The following is a 17942-nucleotide window of genomic DNA, read 5'->3' on the forward strand; positions in this document are numbered from 1 at the left end:
AGCCAAACAGCAATTCGTCTTCACTAAGGGTATTTATTCTTTCCAATCCCACATTCCCAGCCATCAATTCTTCTATTTCAATCCTTAATTTATATATGTCTAATGGCTTGGGCTGTATCTTTGGTCTCTCTGTTTCTCGGGTCCATCAATCTATTTCTTCAGGAGTTATTACAGTGGCACTTCTCGTACCTAATGAAGTCTCTATCTGTACTTCCCTTGCCGGTACAAGAGTGGTTTTTCTCATGAAACCACTTTCAGGCTCTTGTATTGGTAAATCCATTAAGCAAATCACTGATTCACATTCACTTGCCTGATCATCTACTATCAGGGGTTCTTTTCTTGGCTGTACTACTGATGTAGTTATAACTGGAGCTTTTGGACTAGTTTGTTTATCTCCGTACAATGGAACAACTGGGCCAATAGTTACTGGAATTGTCAAAGCCTCGGACTTGTATTTAATTGGGAAATCTTCTGAATTAATTCACTTCTCTGTTTATTTAAAGCTTCTCTTTCTCTTTCTTGTAATACCCTTTCGATGGAGGTCTCATGTATCACTTACGGAATTAAAGGTGACTTAAAAAACGGGGCAGTCTGATTCGATGTGATTGACCCGTCATTACAAGGAGGCCTAAAGAATGGGTTATTTGGGTTTACTATTCTCGTTTCTTCATTATAAGGTGGTGGATTTTTCATTAATAAATCATCCATGTAATCGTCATCGGAATTACCACTAGTCATTAAATGTCTAGTTTTCTCAGTCCTTTTACCTCCCACAGGCTCCTCTACCGTTAGTACTGGGTAAAGTCCTTCCACTAGCATATTCTGTCTCCATTCTTTCATTCTTTTCTCTTTGGTTTCTCTTTTAACTCTTGGGTAAAACTTACTTAACCCTTTGCCAATTCTTGGTCTGTCCCGCTCAAAAGCTTCTATTTCCCATTCCTCTAAAGCTTCATATTGTGTCAATCTAGGTCTGGCATATAAGTCGTTCATTCGGGTCCTTCGGTTGAACAGAATTCTTCCATTAAATGTACCTTCTAAGGGAAATGCTAAAATTCCATCATCTTTAGTATATTCCTCCCAATTTTCTAACCATACACAAGAATGGTAACCTCTGTCAAACATCATAAAGGATGCAGGAGTGTTTGGTTGGGGAATTATCCTTCTCTAGTTTTAATGGGCTTGTCTTTCTTGAGTAATTCTTAACTTTGTCTACGAAAGTCATTTTTCTCTTCCTTCCGTACATTTTGCGAGGTCTACCTCGTATCGCTTGTTCTCTAGCAAACCCCTGGTATGTGGGATCAGCTCTAATCTCTGGAAAAGTTGGATACCACATATACTTTCTACGAATTTCCTTTGTTTACAAAATCACTTCCAATACTAGCAAGTCTTATTTTTCTCGACAACCAATCAACACTGTGGTTGCAAGTAATTTTCGACCAAAGGGTGCGCGGCCTTTCCCGTGAGTCAAGTTCTCACGCTTCTGCGCTCACCCCTCCTTTACAATGATAACTCAGCCACACACCCCCTGTTTTGACCAATACCAGCGCTGCACTGAGTGACGTCAGCGCAGCTTCGCAACTGACTCCCACCTTCACAAGGTAACGGAAACTTAATTACTTCCTTTAAAGTGCAAGTGCTTTGTTTAATTTACAACGCAAAACATTTGCTACTGTACTAGAGTGTCTAGAAAGGAAAGATTTATTTCACTGCAAGTAAACCTCTTCCGTTTACCTTTCGTATACTGCTGATAGATCCCTTCTGCCTACCCTTCACACAAGCATTAGAGAACCTGCTACTCCCTTGACTCATCCACTGAGGGATATATACTAAGTCTAAAGTTTCACCAGCGAACCCTTTTGCTATCAATCAAGCTCTGACGAACCTGCTACTCCTTCTGTGTGACCCTTACTAGGTTATATCACGTTAGATGTTTTGCTAGCGAACTCTTTGCTATCACTTATTCAATCATTCATACAGAAAACCCTAATTAGTGCTTCCAGTTCTGCCCAACCATGCACTAATTTTCCTCGAGCCACTGACCTCACTGCGATGTGGTTTCTATTTACCACCCGCTATTCTGCCCCCGGGCATTCCAGACAAAACATATAACAGGTACGAACAAGTTTGGTTAATACATAAACTTCAATATAGCAGCATCAAATAAACATTTCAATAATAGCACATTTGATCGATTAATAAAATATGAATTTTAACCTACTAACTAACTACCTAACTTTAACTAATCCCTAACCATCCTCTGCTTCCAGAAAAGTATACTGATAGAGCGCGCAGGTCACCCAGCTAGGAAATTTTACTAATACTCACCTGGGCCCATAATTTCAAACTACAAACCAGAACTTTATTCAGGTAACTCACGCTCTACTATCAGTATATTTGTGAATTTTATCTCCAATTCCTATACCTATGACCTAGTAATGAAGATACTAGGAATCTAAACACATTGGATCAGGGAGTTGAGTTTAAAGATAGGCACTCCAGACATTTATAACATTTCATAAGGATGAAATAACCACAGAGTCTGGGTAGGTTTCAAAATGTTATCTAATCATCATCATCATCGTGTGCCATGAGCAGAAGATTAAAAGCGAGGAGACTATCTATAATCAAAATCATAAACCGCGTATAGCTATGAATAAGATAGAGTATGCTAATCATTCAGGAACTTAAAATAAAGGGAAGATAGAAACAAGGAACATGCTAAACCCAAAGATTTTCACAATTTCAGATGGCAGTTAAAGAAAAACTTATTGCAATTCGAGATTTAATTTTAGCTCGATACTATAGGGAAGGTAAGATTTGGAAAATACTATTAAGCTCAGCTTATCTCCTAAAGGGAGGGTGAGAAAAGGAACATATGCTAAATAGAAACGATTTAACCTTGACTATAGGTAGGGAAAAATTGGAACACGCTAATAGTCAGTAATACATGAAATTCTCATTTACCAAGGGACGGGGAAAGAAAAGGAACATATGCAATTAAGCTTTGCAAATTCAGGATAAGGAGAAAAGGGATGCAAATTTTATCTACAAACACTCATACAGACTTTATATTTACCCAGGATAGAGTGAAGACCAACCCTGGCCACGGGTCAGTTTGAAAAAGACGAGAAGAACCCCCAAGGACTTAGGTGCCAGTAGGCGAGCAGGTGCAGCTCATGGACAATCCGGACAGGAAACACCCCAGAATTCGGATCAGGACCGGTTCACCAAGGTTAAGATCAGCACCCGCAGCTTCGGTTGCAACGCCTGCGCTACTCCCTCTCTGCAAGGAATCTGCCAATAACCCCGACTGGGTTATACATTTTATCAGCAACGTGCTTCGCCAGCACTTTCACTTCCCAAAAACCCCGATTTGGTTCTTGAACCTCCCAACAGAGTGCTCTGCAGCCCTCTGCTTTTAGTCACCTATTCAGTGCGTTGGGTCAGTGACAGGTCAGCTATTCGGTCAAGTCGGACAATTTTTCTAGCTAAACCTACGCTAGTTATACTGTTTTTCGGGTCAGTGTACCACCCCCCAATGTTGCAAGTGTAAGGATCCCCAATTTTGATTGGACAAAGGAGGAGGACAGGTCATCACACCACCTATTTTCTAGACTTTCTCAGGCTCTTTATTCATATTCCGTACACGCCCCTTAAATTCCAGGTTCTCATGACATATGCCTTTGGTTAACAATGGTGAATATAACATCTTATACAATTGTTGCAATTTGTAGTTCAGCTTCTTCTAGCTGGGTCGCAGTTCAGGTTCCCAGGAGCATCTTCGCAGTCAATCAGCTCCATGGCTGGGATTTAAAGGTTACTGCTCTGGAGACTCGCAGATCTCGCGCAGACGCAGTCTCATTCAAGATGGAGTACAGCGTATTAGGACAGGCCAAGTTTCGAAGTGTAATATGAAATGGAAAAGCAACAGTTTTAGAACACAGAATAAATGATTTCACTGTATACCATGAATCTCTGCACTATACCCATTACTTTAATATAAACTATAGCATTAGGATTAAACAGAACGAACAGTTTAGCGAAAGCAGCAATGCAAGTTTCAAGCATGTGAGAACACAGAGCAGCCATCTTAGCTCTATTGCGCAAGTGCAAACAGTTTCCCACCAAGACATTGAAGATGTCACGTCACATGGGTATGACCGACGCAGGTGCAGTCTAAATTCCCGCGTAGCTGCGGCCATTTGAGGTTGCAAGCGTATTAACATTAATAGACACATAAGCAAGTTTCTCTCGGACTCCCAAAAATGTCAGACAAGGGGTAGATTAATAAGACAAACAGGTTGATTAGTTAATTAACATTTTTTCGAGGTACAGGAGTTCAAGCAAGTCGCTTTATGTGCGAATCCTTGCTCCATCACACCGCTCCCGCTGATATGCATACAAAAATCCATGTCCCTCTTCCAATCCTTTAGATGCAGTGTTACTTTGTATCTTCACATATGTGCCACATTCTGCTTAGCAACCATCAACCCCAACGTGAGCCAGAAGCGGTCCATATGGGTTAGGTCAGCTTCAGCCCATACATTTAGGAGGCACCATTTTGCTGATAACCCCAAGTCACTCTAACAAGCACTGTTTGGGCAGGCTGTCACTGCCTCCGAATATTGCTGGAGCACCCAGCAGCCCTATATCATGTGGATAAATGTACCCTCCTGACCACATTTCCTGGGACACTACCTTCTCTGCTTTACCCATTGTAACCAGTGTTGTACATGCATAGTAGCATTGATGAAGGATTTTTAATTGCACTAGGTGAAATCGTGAACGTATGGCTAACTCCCTAGAAGATGCCAAAGCCTCAGGCCACTCGTCATCCTCTAGGCCCTCAAGGTCTCGCTCCCGGCTTTGTCGCAAATGGGTCATGGTATCAGGTTTCTTATGCAACAATTTACTGTAAGTAAGCAAGATCGCCTTTCTGGGCATATATTCATCTAGCAATCTGTCTTCAATGAGGGAGATTCAGGGAGTTCTTCATCCCTCAGTGACATCTTTTGTAAGGCATAACATATTTCTAAATAGCAGTAGGTCTCAGTGGGCGCCATTTGGTATTCCCTCTGCAGCTTACAAATGGATGTATTTCTCCCTGCTTCAACAGATTGCCCACTTTGGACAGACCTATTAAATCCCATTTATTAAAGTCCCTTTGCGTAGGCAGGGTGCCCAGATTTTCAGTGTCCCATAAGGAAGTGGCTTGTGCAATTTTGTCCCTCCCATTCATAGTATGTAATGCGGCGTGATGAAGGGTGAGCATAATCGCCGTAGGACTGGGAAAGGGTGTAGTGTGTAGTTCCCCATAGATGGTGCTAAGATATCCCTCAGTTTGCATGTTCCTCCTATCCATCGTGTATGCTGGTTTGTCCTCCTGGAGATGGACTCCATGACTAATAGTGATGAGTTGTGCAGCCCAGTCATACTTTTTTAAGTCGGGAAGAGCTATTCTACCACCAGGCCAGCTCCTTGTAAGTTTCTGAAGGTAGAGGGGGCCTCCATCACAGACAAGTGTACACGTTTTGCCATCTATTGCTTGGAAGCCTCTTTTCTACTTTGATTCAAAACTGGAATACGACCAACACAGAACTCTTCAGCAAATAAATATCTTAACAATATTTGTATTCCTCGAGATTTACTGGGCACACAGAGATCTCTGCAGCAAGTTTCTTAACCCCGTAAGATGCTTTAAAATGCAGACTTGCCAATTAAGCTGAACAGATTTGCTGACACGTTTCTCTTTGTTGCCAGTTTCTTGGTGTCGGGGTTTAAAGTACATAAATGTATAAGTTACGGCCCAGATTTTGCATGGGGGTTGTATCTGTTTTTTGGCACAACCCTGGCGCAAAATCTCATTTGTTAAATATTGTAATGTGCTTAAATACACGCATGATGCACCTGGGAAACATATGTGTGAGGTCTTAAGGTCCGATGTCACTAATTGTTAGGTCATGGGTTGCGATGCCAACACCTTTGATGCCAGGTGCGATGTGCACTGTGATGACACGCACTGTGATGTCATGTGCCATGATGTCAGTTCTGCCTAACTTGGTTAGTCCCCCACTTCTGTTTTTTAGGACTAGTGCTCTGAATAAAGCAATATCTACACGTGATGTGAGGAGCCACCAGGTACCCAACTCACAAGAACAGACGCACGAACGCTAGGAGCAAACGCCCAGCTCCAAAACAAAACCGAGGCATTGATGCTTAGGAAAATGCCATTTCTATCTTTCCAAACTGAACTCTATTCAGCAATCGTGATATGTTTACATGTTGTTTTTTCTATAACTTCCGTGTGGGTCGATTGCACTGAAATGCACGCTTTCACAGCCGTGGCCAAGTTTCACTGCTGACGTCTGCCTGACTCTGCCTGGTGTGAATTCTGCCCATTCCTTTGCACCCTGCATGCTGTCCGTTTGTAATCAGTAACCTTGCTTCTGTCTCCACAGGCACCCTTGACGGCTACAGACACCGCCATCCTCTCCGGCAGCCTGTCCACGCAGAATGGGAACGGAGGAGGATCGATTAACTTGGCGCTCAGGCGCGTGACCTCCGCGAAGGGCTGGGGAGAGGTAAGCGCATGAACGACCACCGTAACTAACCAAGAAAGCGCCCGCCATCCATCTCGCCGCCCCCGTGATCCTGTGGGGGCAGCGCCTCGGAGCAGCCACAGTGCTTAATTTGTAGTGGTGGTTGCCGGTGGGCCCACCGGGATTCGTTTTTTGGGCCCTGGCTCTTATTTTTCCTCATCAGGCTTTAACCCAGAGAGAGGCTGTGAAAAACACACACAGGGAGAGGGGGGGGGGGGGGGGGGGAGAGAAGGAAGTGGCAAAAGCAGGGGGGAAACGTGACAACCATAGAAAGCAGGAACTTGCAAGTGAGGTCAAGGGGCAGGAAGTTTCTGGCGGTCGATTAAGGGTCAAGGTGGAAGCACGTCAACGCAGCATTAGTCGACATTAAGTCGAGCAGACTACGGGCTTCTGGGTGGACTTTTGGGCCTTGCCACTTATTATTTAGCAAATTAATCACTGGAGCAGGCCGAACGGTAAATTGCCAGATGCCTGGCGGGGGCTCAGCTCGAAGTCCGAATTTAAACCCAAATCGAGATGAGCTTTCATGTGGCTTCTGATTGTCACCCACTCTAAACCTAATGATCCGAGAATGAAAAAACAAAGCAGTAAGCTGTGTTGTAAAAAGGGCGAAAGGTACAGATACCGATAACCATCTAGTAGTTGAATTGCACAGTGTGATACACGAAATCTCGGCCTCCACGCTTCACAAAATTGTGTGATTGAGGCAAATACTTTTTCTGGGAGACTCCTTCACCACATATGAGGGAGGCTTCCAATATACACGTTCAGAATGTGCCCTGTACAAACACCTCTTGTGTTGTGTTTAATACACTATAATGCTGCCCCCCTGTAATACAAATCTGTACAACGTTTGCGGTATATATGTCAGCTGACCTGACTCTTACTTCACTGCCATTGTCAGAATAGTGGGGCAGTTGCTGGTATGTTTTTAAGTTGATGTTTAGAAACGATCACTTTAACCCATATTTATCAATGCAGTGATGTAATCTGAAGAGAAAAGAAAAAACGCTTCTGCTTGTTAAAGAAACAAAACATTTTGAACCGCATGTAAAAGAAATTAAAAAAAATAATAATTTTAAAGGGACTTTGTCATTATACATTTTTAAAAAGATACTCTATCGAACTTTAACATGATGTATGTTGCATGATTTACATGCCTTTTGTTTCAGGGTTCGGCTTGTGCGCGGGTCTTAGCGCCAAGCCAGCCCCTTGGCTCGCCCCCCTGATATTTTGTTGGCTCGCCCACCCCTAGCAGAAACCTTGTGCAGGGTCACAGGGGATTGGGGGCCTGGAAGATCCTGGGTGAATGGTTATCAAGAGACCGAGTGAAGGCTGCCACCTTTCTCAGAGAAACATTTTTTGCAATTTTTTCACGTTTCGGGTTTTAGAAAGTGCCAGGAGCAAGTACTTGCATATAATTTGAGTATTATTTTCCGGTATTGGCTCCACCTGTGTTTGGTTTGAAATTCTTTTAGTTTTAGTTTGGGCAGCAGCAAAGACATTTTATTGTGATTTATATTTTTATTTGTTATAACTCATATCAGAAATGATTGCCATATACTCTTTTATTTATTTATTTATTTATTATTATTATTTTTTTGAAGACCTTTATTTATACCATTTGTACACGGAGACCAACCAAAAGCCCAAAGGATTGACAATACAGTACATAACAATGCGTCAGTGCACACAGGATTAGTTACAGGCTGACTGCGGTCAAGTTTTAGCTTTTTTTCGTACGGATAAATGACGGCAGGACAGTTCAAATCAGGACGTCGATTCCAGCATCAAAGGATCAGAAAAAAATAGGCATACATTTCGTTTGTAACACCCTCCTCAAAAATATCCTGATAGAAGGAAACATCTAAGCAAGCAGCAGTATACATCGCTAAAACTTCAATAAACAAAGAGTCTATCCATTATATAGCTCAGAGGAAAAAAGAAAAAAACAGCAGGCCCATAGAACAAAAAGAAAAAGAACATAAGCCCCTCCAACCCCCCATCCTGCACCCCTGCAGCTGGCTACGGCCTTCTCCCCCCCTAGCAGTGTGCCTGTCGCCCCAAAAAAAGGAGTCCCGAAGTGTAGAAGAGAAGAAAAAGATCCTAATCTATAACTACAATGGAAGTAGTAGAAAACTGAGGGGAGCCCTCACCAGTCCCTCGGCCTCTCCCTCCTGCAGTTTCAGTACCAGCACGAGGTGTAAAGGTCAATGAGAAAATACAGTACCGGCAAACAAATTATAAAGTGCACATTCAGTACACTACACAATCAAGCAAATCCGCACGCCTCACATCCCTCCCGGTCAGCAACAAAGAAACCATCAGCCAGTTGTAAGCAGCGTTCATCCCTGTCCCGTCCTGTCTCGGCTACCCCTGTTCACCAAAGTGTCCCATGCGGGCAGGACCAGCAGTCCAAAAACGTCGATGTAGTTCAACCGGGCATCAGTCATATCCTTTTCACATCGCTCCGGGACTCCGGCCAGGACCAAAAGTACATCTTCTGTGTGGCATACAACGGAGTTGGGCCAGGGAAAGGAGTCTCAAAATCCAACAACGGCAGCTGGGGCGACCCCCGAAATGAGGGGAACAGAGATCGGAACGAGCGCCTCAGACGCGAGTCCAGCCCAGAGTCCATACTTCGTCCTGGGCATGCAAGTTCCCTAGCAGGGGACGCAACGGGGCAATGAGTCTCAGGGCCATCGATGTCGCACAGGGCCGCCATCTTATAGTGGATAGGCAGAAGATGCGGTGTGCAGCTGTGTTCCTCCTGCCCAGCTATTCTCGATCGCCCCAGCGCAGACACGATCGCATCCAACTTGCTGGTTAGGGTTCGAGCAGAGTGTTCCACTGAGCTCCGGAGGGCGATAATAGCTGACATAAGGCCGTCATATCGCCGGTCTCTGTCGTGTCCCTCCCCGACCATGTCTCTCCGTTCCAGCCGTCCAGAAATCCCTCGCGGTACAGCCTCCTCGCAGCTGGCGGCAGCCATGCCCGTTACGATCACCGGCACGGTCCTGCTGACTCAGGCCAGGATACACACATAGGGGCTGTAGTAGCGGCAAAAGATATCAGTACAGTGCGAGAAGTAGCCCCCAGCGAAGAAACAGCCCTGCTGGATGTGGAGGTAAACAAAAATTCGGGAGTCGCCCGCCGATCGCGGGACAAAGTGCAAGCAGTCCCTGCAACACAAACAATCAATGTTCCAGCGATCGAGCGATGCGCCTCAGATTGCCCGGTACATCTCAAGCTTGCACCGCCAGTCCAGCCGAGGGTGCGGTTCAAAAAACGGCCATTTCCCGGCTGAGATGATCCGACCGGCCCGCAGTAGCCGCAGTCATCCGTTGTTCGCTCTGCGGCCGGCCAGGATATCCACTAGAGGCCCCGGTCACAGGACTGCAGCGGGCCGCAGGGCATTTCCGATCGGTGCTTCCGCTGGCGAGTAGGTGCAAGCTCCAGGGTTTCTACGCGGGTCGCCGGAAGGTGTCAGGTACACGTTCGTGCCGTTTCGGCACAGGATCACAGGCAGGATAGACGCGCAGGAGGAGATGGTCTCCGGAGCCGAGGGACTAGTCGACCGTCCCGGTCGCCATCTTGGCTCCTCCCCATATACTCTTTTATTTAAAGTTTTTTAAATTTCTTTGAAATGAAAATATATCCTCGCCTGCCACTATAAATTCTAAACAAAGGTTAAAGTGATGTTATAGTTAGGTGAAATGTTCAGTAGCACCTAACGTTGGACACTCTAAAAACCACAGAAATTCACCACTTACAGTTATCTCAAGTAACTAGAACTTGCGCCCTAAGTTAACTATAACTTGCATCCTCACCATGCACAGTTTTCTCATCAATAATTTCATTACAAATGTTGCAGTGATCTTATCAATGAAGTCATATAAGATGTCATGAGTGATGTAATATATGGGGTTATTAGCAGTACATTACATGGGCACAAGTTACAGTTAGCTTAGGGCATGCGTTATAGTTATTTGAAATTATTATAACCAGTGAGTTTGAAACGTTAGCACTGTTACTGAACATTTCACCGAACTATAATGTTACTTTAACTATTGTATTTTCAATGAATTTCTAGGTTTTTCTAAATTTAAAGTAATATTTTATTACCATACGTAAATCCAACCCCATGCAACCAGGCACTGTTGCCAAATTCCCCCCACAGGCAGCCAACCATACCCTGTGCAGGGCCTTCGGTCATGTGCAGCAAGGGGTGGCCGCAGGGCCTGGCCTGCAGTCAGGCCCTGCAACCAACCCCCTGCATGGATCCAACTCCAAGCTACACACTGCTTTTGGCCGTATGCAGCAGGGGGTTGGCCACAGTGCCTACCCTGCAGCCATGTTCTGTGGCCAACCTCCGCAAACGATTCAGAAAAGGGGGTGGTGATGAACAGAGTGTCTGAATTAAGCAGACCCCTCTTACCCAGTCAAGAGATCAGGGCTTGATCCATCACCGTTATTTAGCTCACTGCATCACCCCAGTTCAGAACCTGGCTATATGAAAATTTGTCTGACCCAGTGCCTCATGGGAACAGGGCAGACCAAACTACCAAGCCAATTCTTCACCGGAAAGGAGACAAGCTTCCGGGGACCGGTTTCTGGCATTTCAGCCGTCGTCGGCAAACTGCACATTGCGCAGGGCCTTTGGCTAGGTGTGGTTGGGATTGACCACAAGGCGTCGCCTGTGGCTTGGCCCAGCAGCCAGCCCCCGCAGACAGACAACGCCCCTCTGAGCACGACCGTGGGCCGTCTGAAGAATGGGGTGGTTGAGCCTTTGTCATGCGGTGTAGAATTGGCCTTTGGTTCACAGGGACCCCATCACCCAGGGCCATATATAATTAAGAAGGTGATGGGGAGGCCTGCAACCCCTCCTGAGCCTTGAGCACTCTTGGGACCCCATCCTCTGGGGACAAATATAATGAAAACCTTATTAGGCCCCAGGGACCTCATCCCCTGTGGCTGTACCTTATTTTAAACGGGAGGGGGACCGCTTGGCTCCCCTCCTCAGGCCCGGACTGGCCATAGCGGGCACCGGGCAATCCCCCGGTGCGATGCAAGGGTGGGGGCCGGTTTTGAGCACCAGGGGCCGATTTTGTTACAGGGCCGTTTTTGCAGCATAGCTGCAAAATCGGCCCTGCAACAAAATCGGCCGAAAACCGTCCCTAGCAAAGCGCTCGGCGGCATCTCCCAGTGGGGAGGGGTGGGGGGGGGGCGGAGCACTTTGCCAGGGCCAGTTTTGGTTCCCAGTCCGGCCCTGCCCCTCCTCCAAGCCTTATTATGCCCTGGGGACCCCATATTCCAGGGCTGAGTAATTAATATCAGTAGGGGGCTTGCAGCCTCCTACCCTGAGCCTTTATAAGTCTGGGACCCCATCTCCCGCATTTTATCTTTTTTTTTAGAAGGGTAGAGGGGGCCATGCAGCCCCCTCTCCCAAGCCTATGTTTGTTCTGGGGACCCCAATCCCCAGGGCTGTATGATTTTAATGGGTAGTGGAGCTGTGTTGCTCCCCTTCCAGAGCTTCATCAGGCCCTGGGAACCCCATGCCCCAGGGCCATTTTTATTTTATAGTGAAGGTGAGCTACTTTGCCTCCTTCCCCGAGCCTTATTAGGCCTGGATTCTCAATCCCCAGGTTACTTTTTCATTTAATGGGGAGGAGGGCCAAATAGCCCCTTCCCGAGCCTAATTAGGCCCTGGTGACCCCATCCCCCAGGGCACTATGTATTTTAAAGGGGAGGGGGGGCAATGTGGCCATCCCTCCCTGAACCATATTAAGTCCTAGGGACCCCATCCTCCAGGGCTGTTTTTGTTGTTGATTTTTTTAAGGGGAGGGTGGCTGCTTGGCCCCCCTCGCTGAGCCTCGTCAGGCTGTGGGAACCCATCCCCCAAGTACATATCTCATGTAAAGTGGAAAGGGGACATGTGCCCCCCCCCCCCCAGAGTCTGGTATGACCCCATACCCCAGGGCCCGCTTTATTTCAAGGTGGGTGCCCTGGTACCTACCCAGTGCACCCACCATATAAATGTTGTGGGCCGCTGAAAGAGCCCCAAGGCCCCGGCCAGCTCCCAACATGGTGCAGGACCTGGCATATCTTGATCTGCTTTCCTGCCCTCATCAGTCCGGGCAGGGAAACAGATCTCAAATCTGCTCCCAGCACGCGAGAGAATTTTTATAGCTCCTACCCGCTTGGAGCAGGCTTTGTGTTTGCTCCCGTGTGGCAGGAGTTTTAAAAATGCTCCCACATACTGGAAAGTGGTTCTGGATGAAATTGATGCTCACTTCGACACGGAGATTCCCGGCCTATGTCCTCCTGGGGCTTCCTATTGCCATTATTTTTCCCCTTCGAGCTAGAAGAGGGCGGCTGATCGCAATAGCGCTGGCCTCCGCTGTTAAGACTATTCTGGCCTTATGGCGCACGGCGCAGGTGCCTACCATGCAGGGCTGGCTAGGCAGGCTTTGGTCAGTCTTAGGAATGGAGAAGTTATCCCTGGTGAAAGCGGGAGAGGGGGCCAAATTTGCGGAGTTATGGCAACCCTTTTTGTCCCTGTTGGCCACAGAATTCAGGGAGGTGACATGTCCCCGCTATCTACGGCTGCTAAGACTATCTCAGCTAGATGATGGCACTAAGGTTGAGTGAACGGATGTGAGTGTGGATTGAGGAACTGGACTTGGGACGAGGGTGGTGGGTAGGCAAGTTGGGAGGGGGGGGCGGGGCGAGGGGGGGGTTGGGGGGGTTTGCTCTCTCTTTTGGCATTTGCACTTCAGCATTTCATTCAGCCCCTTTTCGGTATAGCACTGGGACTCAGTTTGCCATGTATGCTTTGAGATATGCTTTATTCTGACGATCCTGTTCCATATCAAACACTTGTCGCATATACAAAGTTGGGTGTATGCTTACTGCATTACCTGAGAGTCTTTTGTGCAATAAAAAGATTTAATACTAAAAATGCTCCCACCAGGCTGGAGCAAACACAAGTTTCCATGCCCACGCTGGTACAGGTAGGGAATCCACCGTGTCCTGAGGGTGGGCTCCTCGGGGCACAGTATATGAACGTGCCCCAGGTAATGGGGTCCCATGCGGGATTAATGGCCCCAGAGATCCCACTATCCGGATCCCGGTAGAGATGGGTAGGCACAGCAGCCCTGACCAAGGCCTCGAGCACCATTAAACCCCTTTTGGTTCTCCCCCTTGAAGTCACACCTACCGGGTACTGTTGACACCCGTACTCCTTGACCTTTAGGCAAGAGCAGTCCAATGCAGGTAGTACAACAGGAAGTTAAATGTATTATTGGTTGACACTTTACTAGGTCATTCCTTTGCGATAGATGTATATTATTAGGTCCTGAAGAATCGCAGCATAATTGCATTAGCGAGAAACATGTCGACCTCACGATACGAATTGTAGTCCTAGATCGTGATACGGAATCCTAATTTCTGGCGGTCATAGGCTACCCACTGTTTTTAACATATAGCATGGGAACCACCAGAATAAATTGATCTCCGGTACCTCGTGCTGTATTTTAAATCACCTCCCTACACTATCCATTCTCTCCCTGGCCCCTCACTTGCACTTCACCCACAGGCTGTTGGAAAAAAGATCTCCGATAAAGAGCCCCTCTATGAGGTGAGCCCGTAGGGCATTGCACCGCCTGCCCTACGAGGAGCAACCGCCAATGATGAAGCATGACACTCGCAAGAGTGTGTGAGGCCATTAATTCCAACAAATTGGATACCCAGGGTAGCCCTCCACAGAGCACTACCCTTTCTTTTTCTTTTTCTCCCCTTTATTGACCGTACCCTTCTTCTTCCTCAGGAACAGCCGAGTCCGTTTTTGTTACCCAGAGATCCCATCCCTCGGGATATTAATGGCTCAGGGAGTGGGCTGTGCAGGCCCACCCCTTTTGATTAACAGCCCTGGTCGACGGGGTCCCCAAGTAATTTTAAAGGCATGTGAAGGGGTTCGTGCAGTTCCCTCCCCTTAAATATACTTTAGGCCCCGAGTGATCGGGGTTGAATACACCATGGGGAGGGGGAGACGCATGCACTCTCCACTTAAAATATACTTTGAGCCCCAGGGAATGGGGTGCTCGGGACAGAACAGCCTGGGGAGGATGCCATGTGCCCCCTTCCCAATTTAATTAGATTGTGCCCGGGGTAGTGGTGTTCAACCTTACTTTCTCCCAAAGTACTGAACAAATTTACACCAAAGCACAAAAAGCACTCTTTGCCATTGTTACTGAGCTTATTAATGAAAGCATGGAGAGGACTCTTCTGAAGTTTCCACTAATATTTTCCGTAATATTGTGTTACGCAGTTCTTTCATTATTATAGTCAAAACAAGCCCTACTCTTAAAACAAGTAATATCAATCAAAGTAGCAGAGCTTGAGCAACCCAAAATGTTTTTAAAAAATAGTCACGTCCCCCTTTTTAGTGTTTAAACAAGTCACTGTTGCATCAAGTACATCTGTGAATCTGTTTGAAAAGAAAGGCTTTGATATGTTTCACCTTTTATTTCCCCTTTGGATTTTGTTTTTAGACATTCTGCCTTTATACATTCAATGAGTAGGTGATACTGAATTTGTCACAGGAGCAACACCTGCCACTGCCAAAAACATACGGACAATGTCAAAGATATAAGCACTGACGAAGCAAATCGATCTGGTGTTGGTTGCCAGCTTTTGGCTTTTTCAGTTGTTGTATTGTCATGATTTTCCAAAAACTGTACTGTTAGGGGAGCTGCCGGGTGCTCATCACTCTTTAAAAAACATGTTGCAGAAAGCAAAAATATTTTTTGTTTTCCAAAATCACACTCCCACAGTAGTCCCAGGATCTTACGAGAACCACTTTGTGCTTCTTGTGAAAGGGCAAAATGCTGTCACTCATAGTGAAGTTAGCCAGTGGCTGAAGTGAGCTGACTCACTGCTCCATGCTGTTGTGGGAGGAAAGAAATGTGACAATAACAGACCAGTGAAAAGGGCTAGCTGAAAGTCCCTAGAAATAAGTATATAATACATATAATGTTAGTCAAATTAAAAACTATTGGCTGATGAAAGGCCTGCAAAGAACAGTTAATTGCAGAGAATTCTCCTTTTTCCTGTCCGCTTTATGACTACCCCTGATGAAGCTTGTAACCCCTTGTGGGATGTAGGCCTTCCTGTTCAGTTAACTGTTGATCTTAACCTCAGCAAGTGAATCGCTTTGAACTGGCTCAGTGAGAAATTCTTTCTTTATGCCCTTTGTTGCACCCTTTGGACCCTCATTGCTCACCACTTCCCTGTGTGCTTTAATCACCCTCCAAGGACACAGAAGTGTGGCATCATTCATGAATGGCACTTGACTCCATGTCTGTCAAAAGTGCTGAAATAAAAATGTTTCTAGCATGTTTGGCTGAAGATACATACTACTGCCTACTACTGCCATCTAGAGTTTGGCTTGAACATTTGCAGGTTGTTTTTCTTCTAAGAAGTCTTTCAGGTCACGAGGTATACTGTGACTCCTCCTTTAGTGTACAATGCACATGGGCACCGACTTCTTCTTGTATTGTTCTTTCCCTCCATCGGGTTTGGACATCTACCTACAGAGTTTTGAGATTCTGCATCTTTCACACATTTTCTACGCCCACACATTTGGAATTCCACACAGATTATCTGGAAGAACTTGTCCACGTTCAACACCTCCCAGTGCAATCTCCATCAATCACCCTCCGAAGACAGACATCCAACAATCAAGTTCCCACTCATTGGGGACCTCGCCTGTTGTGAGGCCACATCCCTCCACTTAAACCTTTGATGGTGGTGAATGAAGATCATAAGGGAGATGGAACCTATGCCCTTCTAAGGACTTTCCTTGCAAACACAAGGAAGACATGTGTTCCGACTGTCAAGACAACTTCAACTTGTGCCTTTCCCTTGACTACGATGATATCTGCTGCGAGATCTGCCTCATCGTTTTGTGGTCTGGCAAGACCTTAGGGTGCCAAAGGAGTTGCATTGGACGCTCCCTAAGATGAACCAACACTCATCCCCTGAGACCTCCAATATCTTTGGCAAACATGATCACTTCAGCGCAAACAAAGGAGACAGTGGTGGTTCCTCCAGCCCTCCCCAAGGACAAGCCATATCCAGGTCATAGTCCATCTCCTGTGGCACCTTTCAAACACGAGAATGAAGAGGGCGTCATGCTTGCAACCAAGACCAGCAGCCCAGAACCCAGGTCACACCCAGAGACCTGGGATTAGAAATCATGGGTTCGAGGCATGTGGGCTGCTGAATTCATATCTGTGCATAGATCGCCGCCTAGTGTTGGGTCCGGATGATTGCACATTGTTGTCCTGGAAGAGTCTTCGAAGTATCACGAGATAGGTGGCTCCTCCCCTGGACTACAGTGCGCATGGGCATCGCCTCCATCCCCAGATTGTTTTTTTCCGCCATTGGGTTCGGATGTGTTTCGGTTCCCTTCGTCGGAATCGATAGTTGTCAAACTTTTCTAACTCGAGACCAAAAGGTCTTTAGGCTGGGCGTCGGTATCGTTTCGTTCGGGTTTTGTCTGTTCTCAGCTCCGAACTCTTGCTACCCATCCGCGTGCTCTCGGCGCGGACGGGCCTACTCGACGCTCCAGACATGGAACGAACTCCGTTCAAAAGGTGCCCGGTGTGCACCTCCAAGTATTCACACCTCGATGTGCACCCTGTGTGCAACAAATGTTTGTCACCGGACCATGATGAGGCCAGGTGTATGGCCTGCTCGAAGTTCCGGTGTAAGAAAACCCTCAAGATTCGTCGGGCCGCTAGACTTCAGGCCCAGTTATCGGCAACCTCGGCGCCCCCGCCGGACGACATCTTCGAAGAATCTGTTGAAGACGACGATGTCATGCGGGTTTCGGACTCTAGCCCCGCGTCTGAAGGGGATGCCTACGACGCTGGAGACGAGGACTTTGACGAGGTAGGAGACGACGATGGGGCCATTGCCACCGTGGGGGACAGCTCGGAGGAGGAGCGCCCCCAGACTGCCTCAGGGGTCAATCCCCTTCATGCGGCCCGGGTCGAGGGATCGCCTTCGGGCCTTACCCAAGACCTCGTTACTAGTCCAGCAGCCCCGCCTCCGGGCCCGGTCACGGACATTTCTAATGTGCCACTCCCGTTAACAAAAATGAAAGTGAAGCCATTGGGATCCACTCCTCCGGTTTCGAAACCGAAAGTGAAAGCTGCACTGGTGCAGAAGGGTCTGGAGGCATCCACTTCCAAGAAGTTCAAAATGGCCGACCTCAAGAGCCGTGCCAAGATGGCCGACCCGAGGGCCTCGGGGTCGACGCCAAAAACGAAGTCGACC

At 46.9% G+C, this 17942-nt stretch overlaps 1 protein-coding gene across 1 annotated transcript in view; it reads left to right on the forward strand.

The window, feature by feature from the left end:
- DNAJC11 (DnaJ heat shock protein family (Hsp40) member C11) overlaps window positions 1–17942 on the forward strand; it is a 788848-nt gene that overhangs the window by 558790 nt on the left and 212116 nt on the right. The window contains exon 6 of the mRNA XM_086922163.1: window positions 6459–6581. Coding sequence (XP_086778289.1) covers window positions 6459–6581 — 123 coding nt within the window. The remainder of the gene's footprint in view (window positions 1–6458; window positions 6582–17942) is intronic.

Source organism: Lissotriton vulgaris, chromosome 5 (assembly GCF_964263255.1).
Source record: "Lissotriton vulgaris chromosome 5, aLisVul1.2, whole genome shotgun sequence".
NCBI lineage: Eukaryota > Metazoa > Chordata > Amphibia > Caudata > Salamandridae > Lissotriton > Lissotriton vulgaris.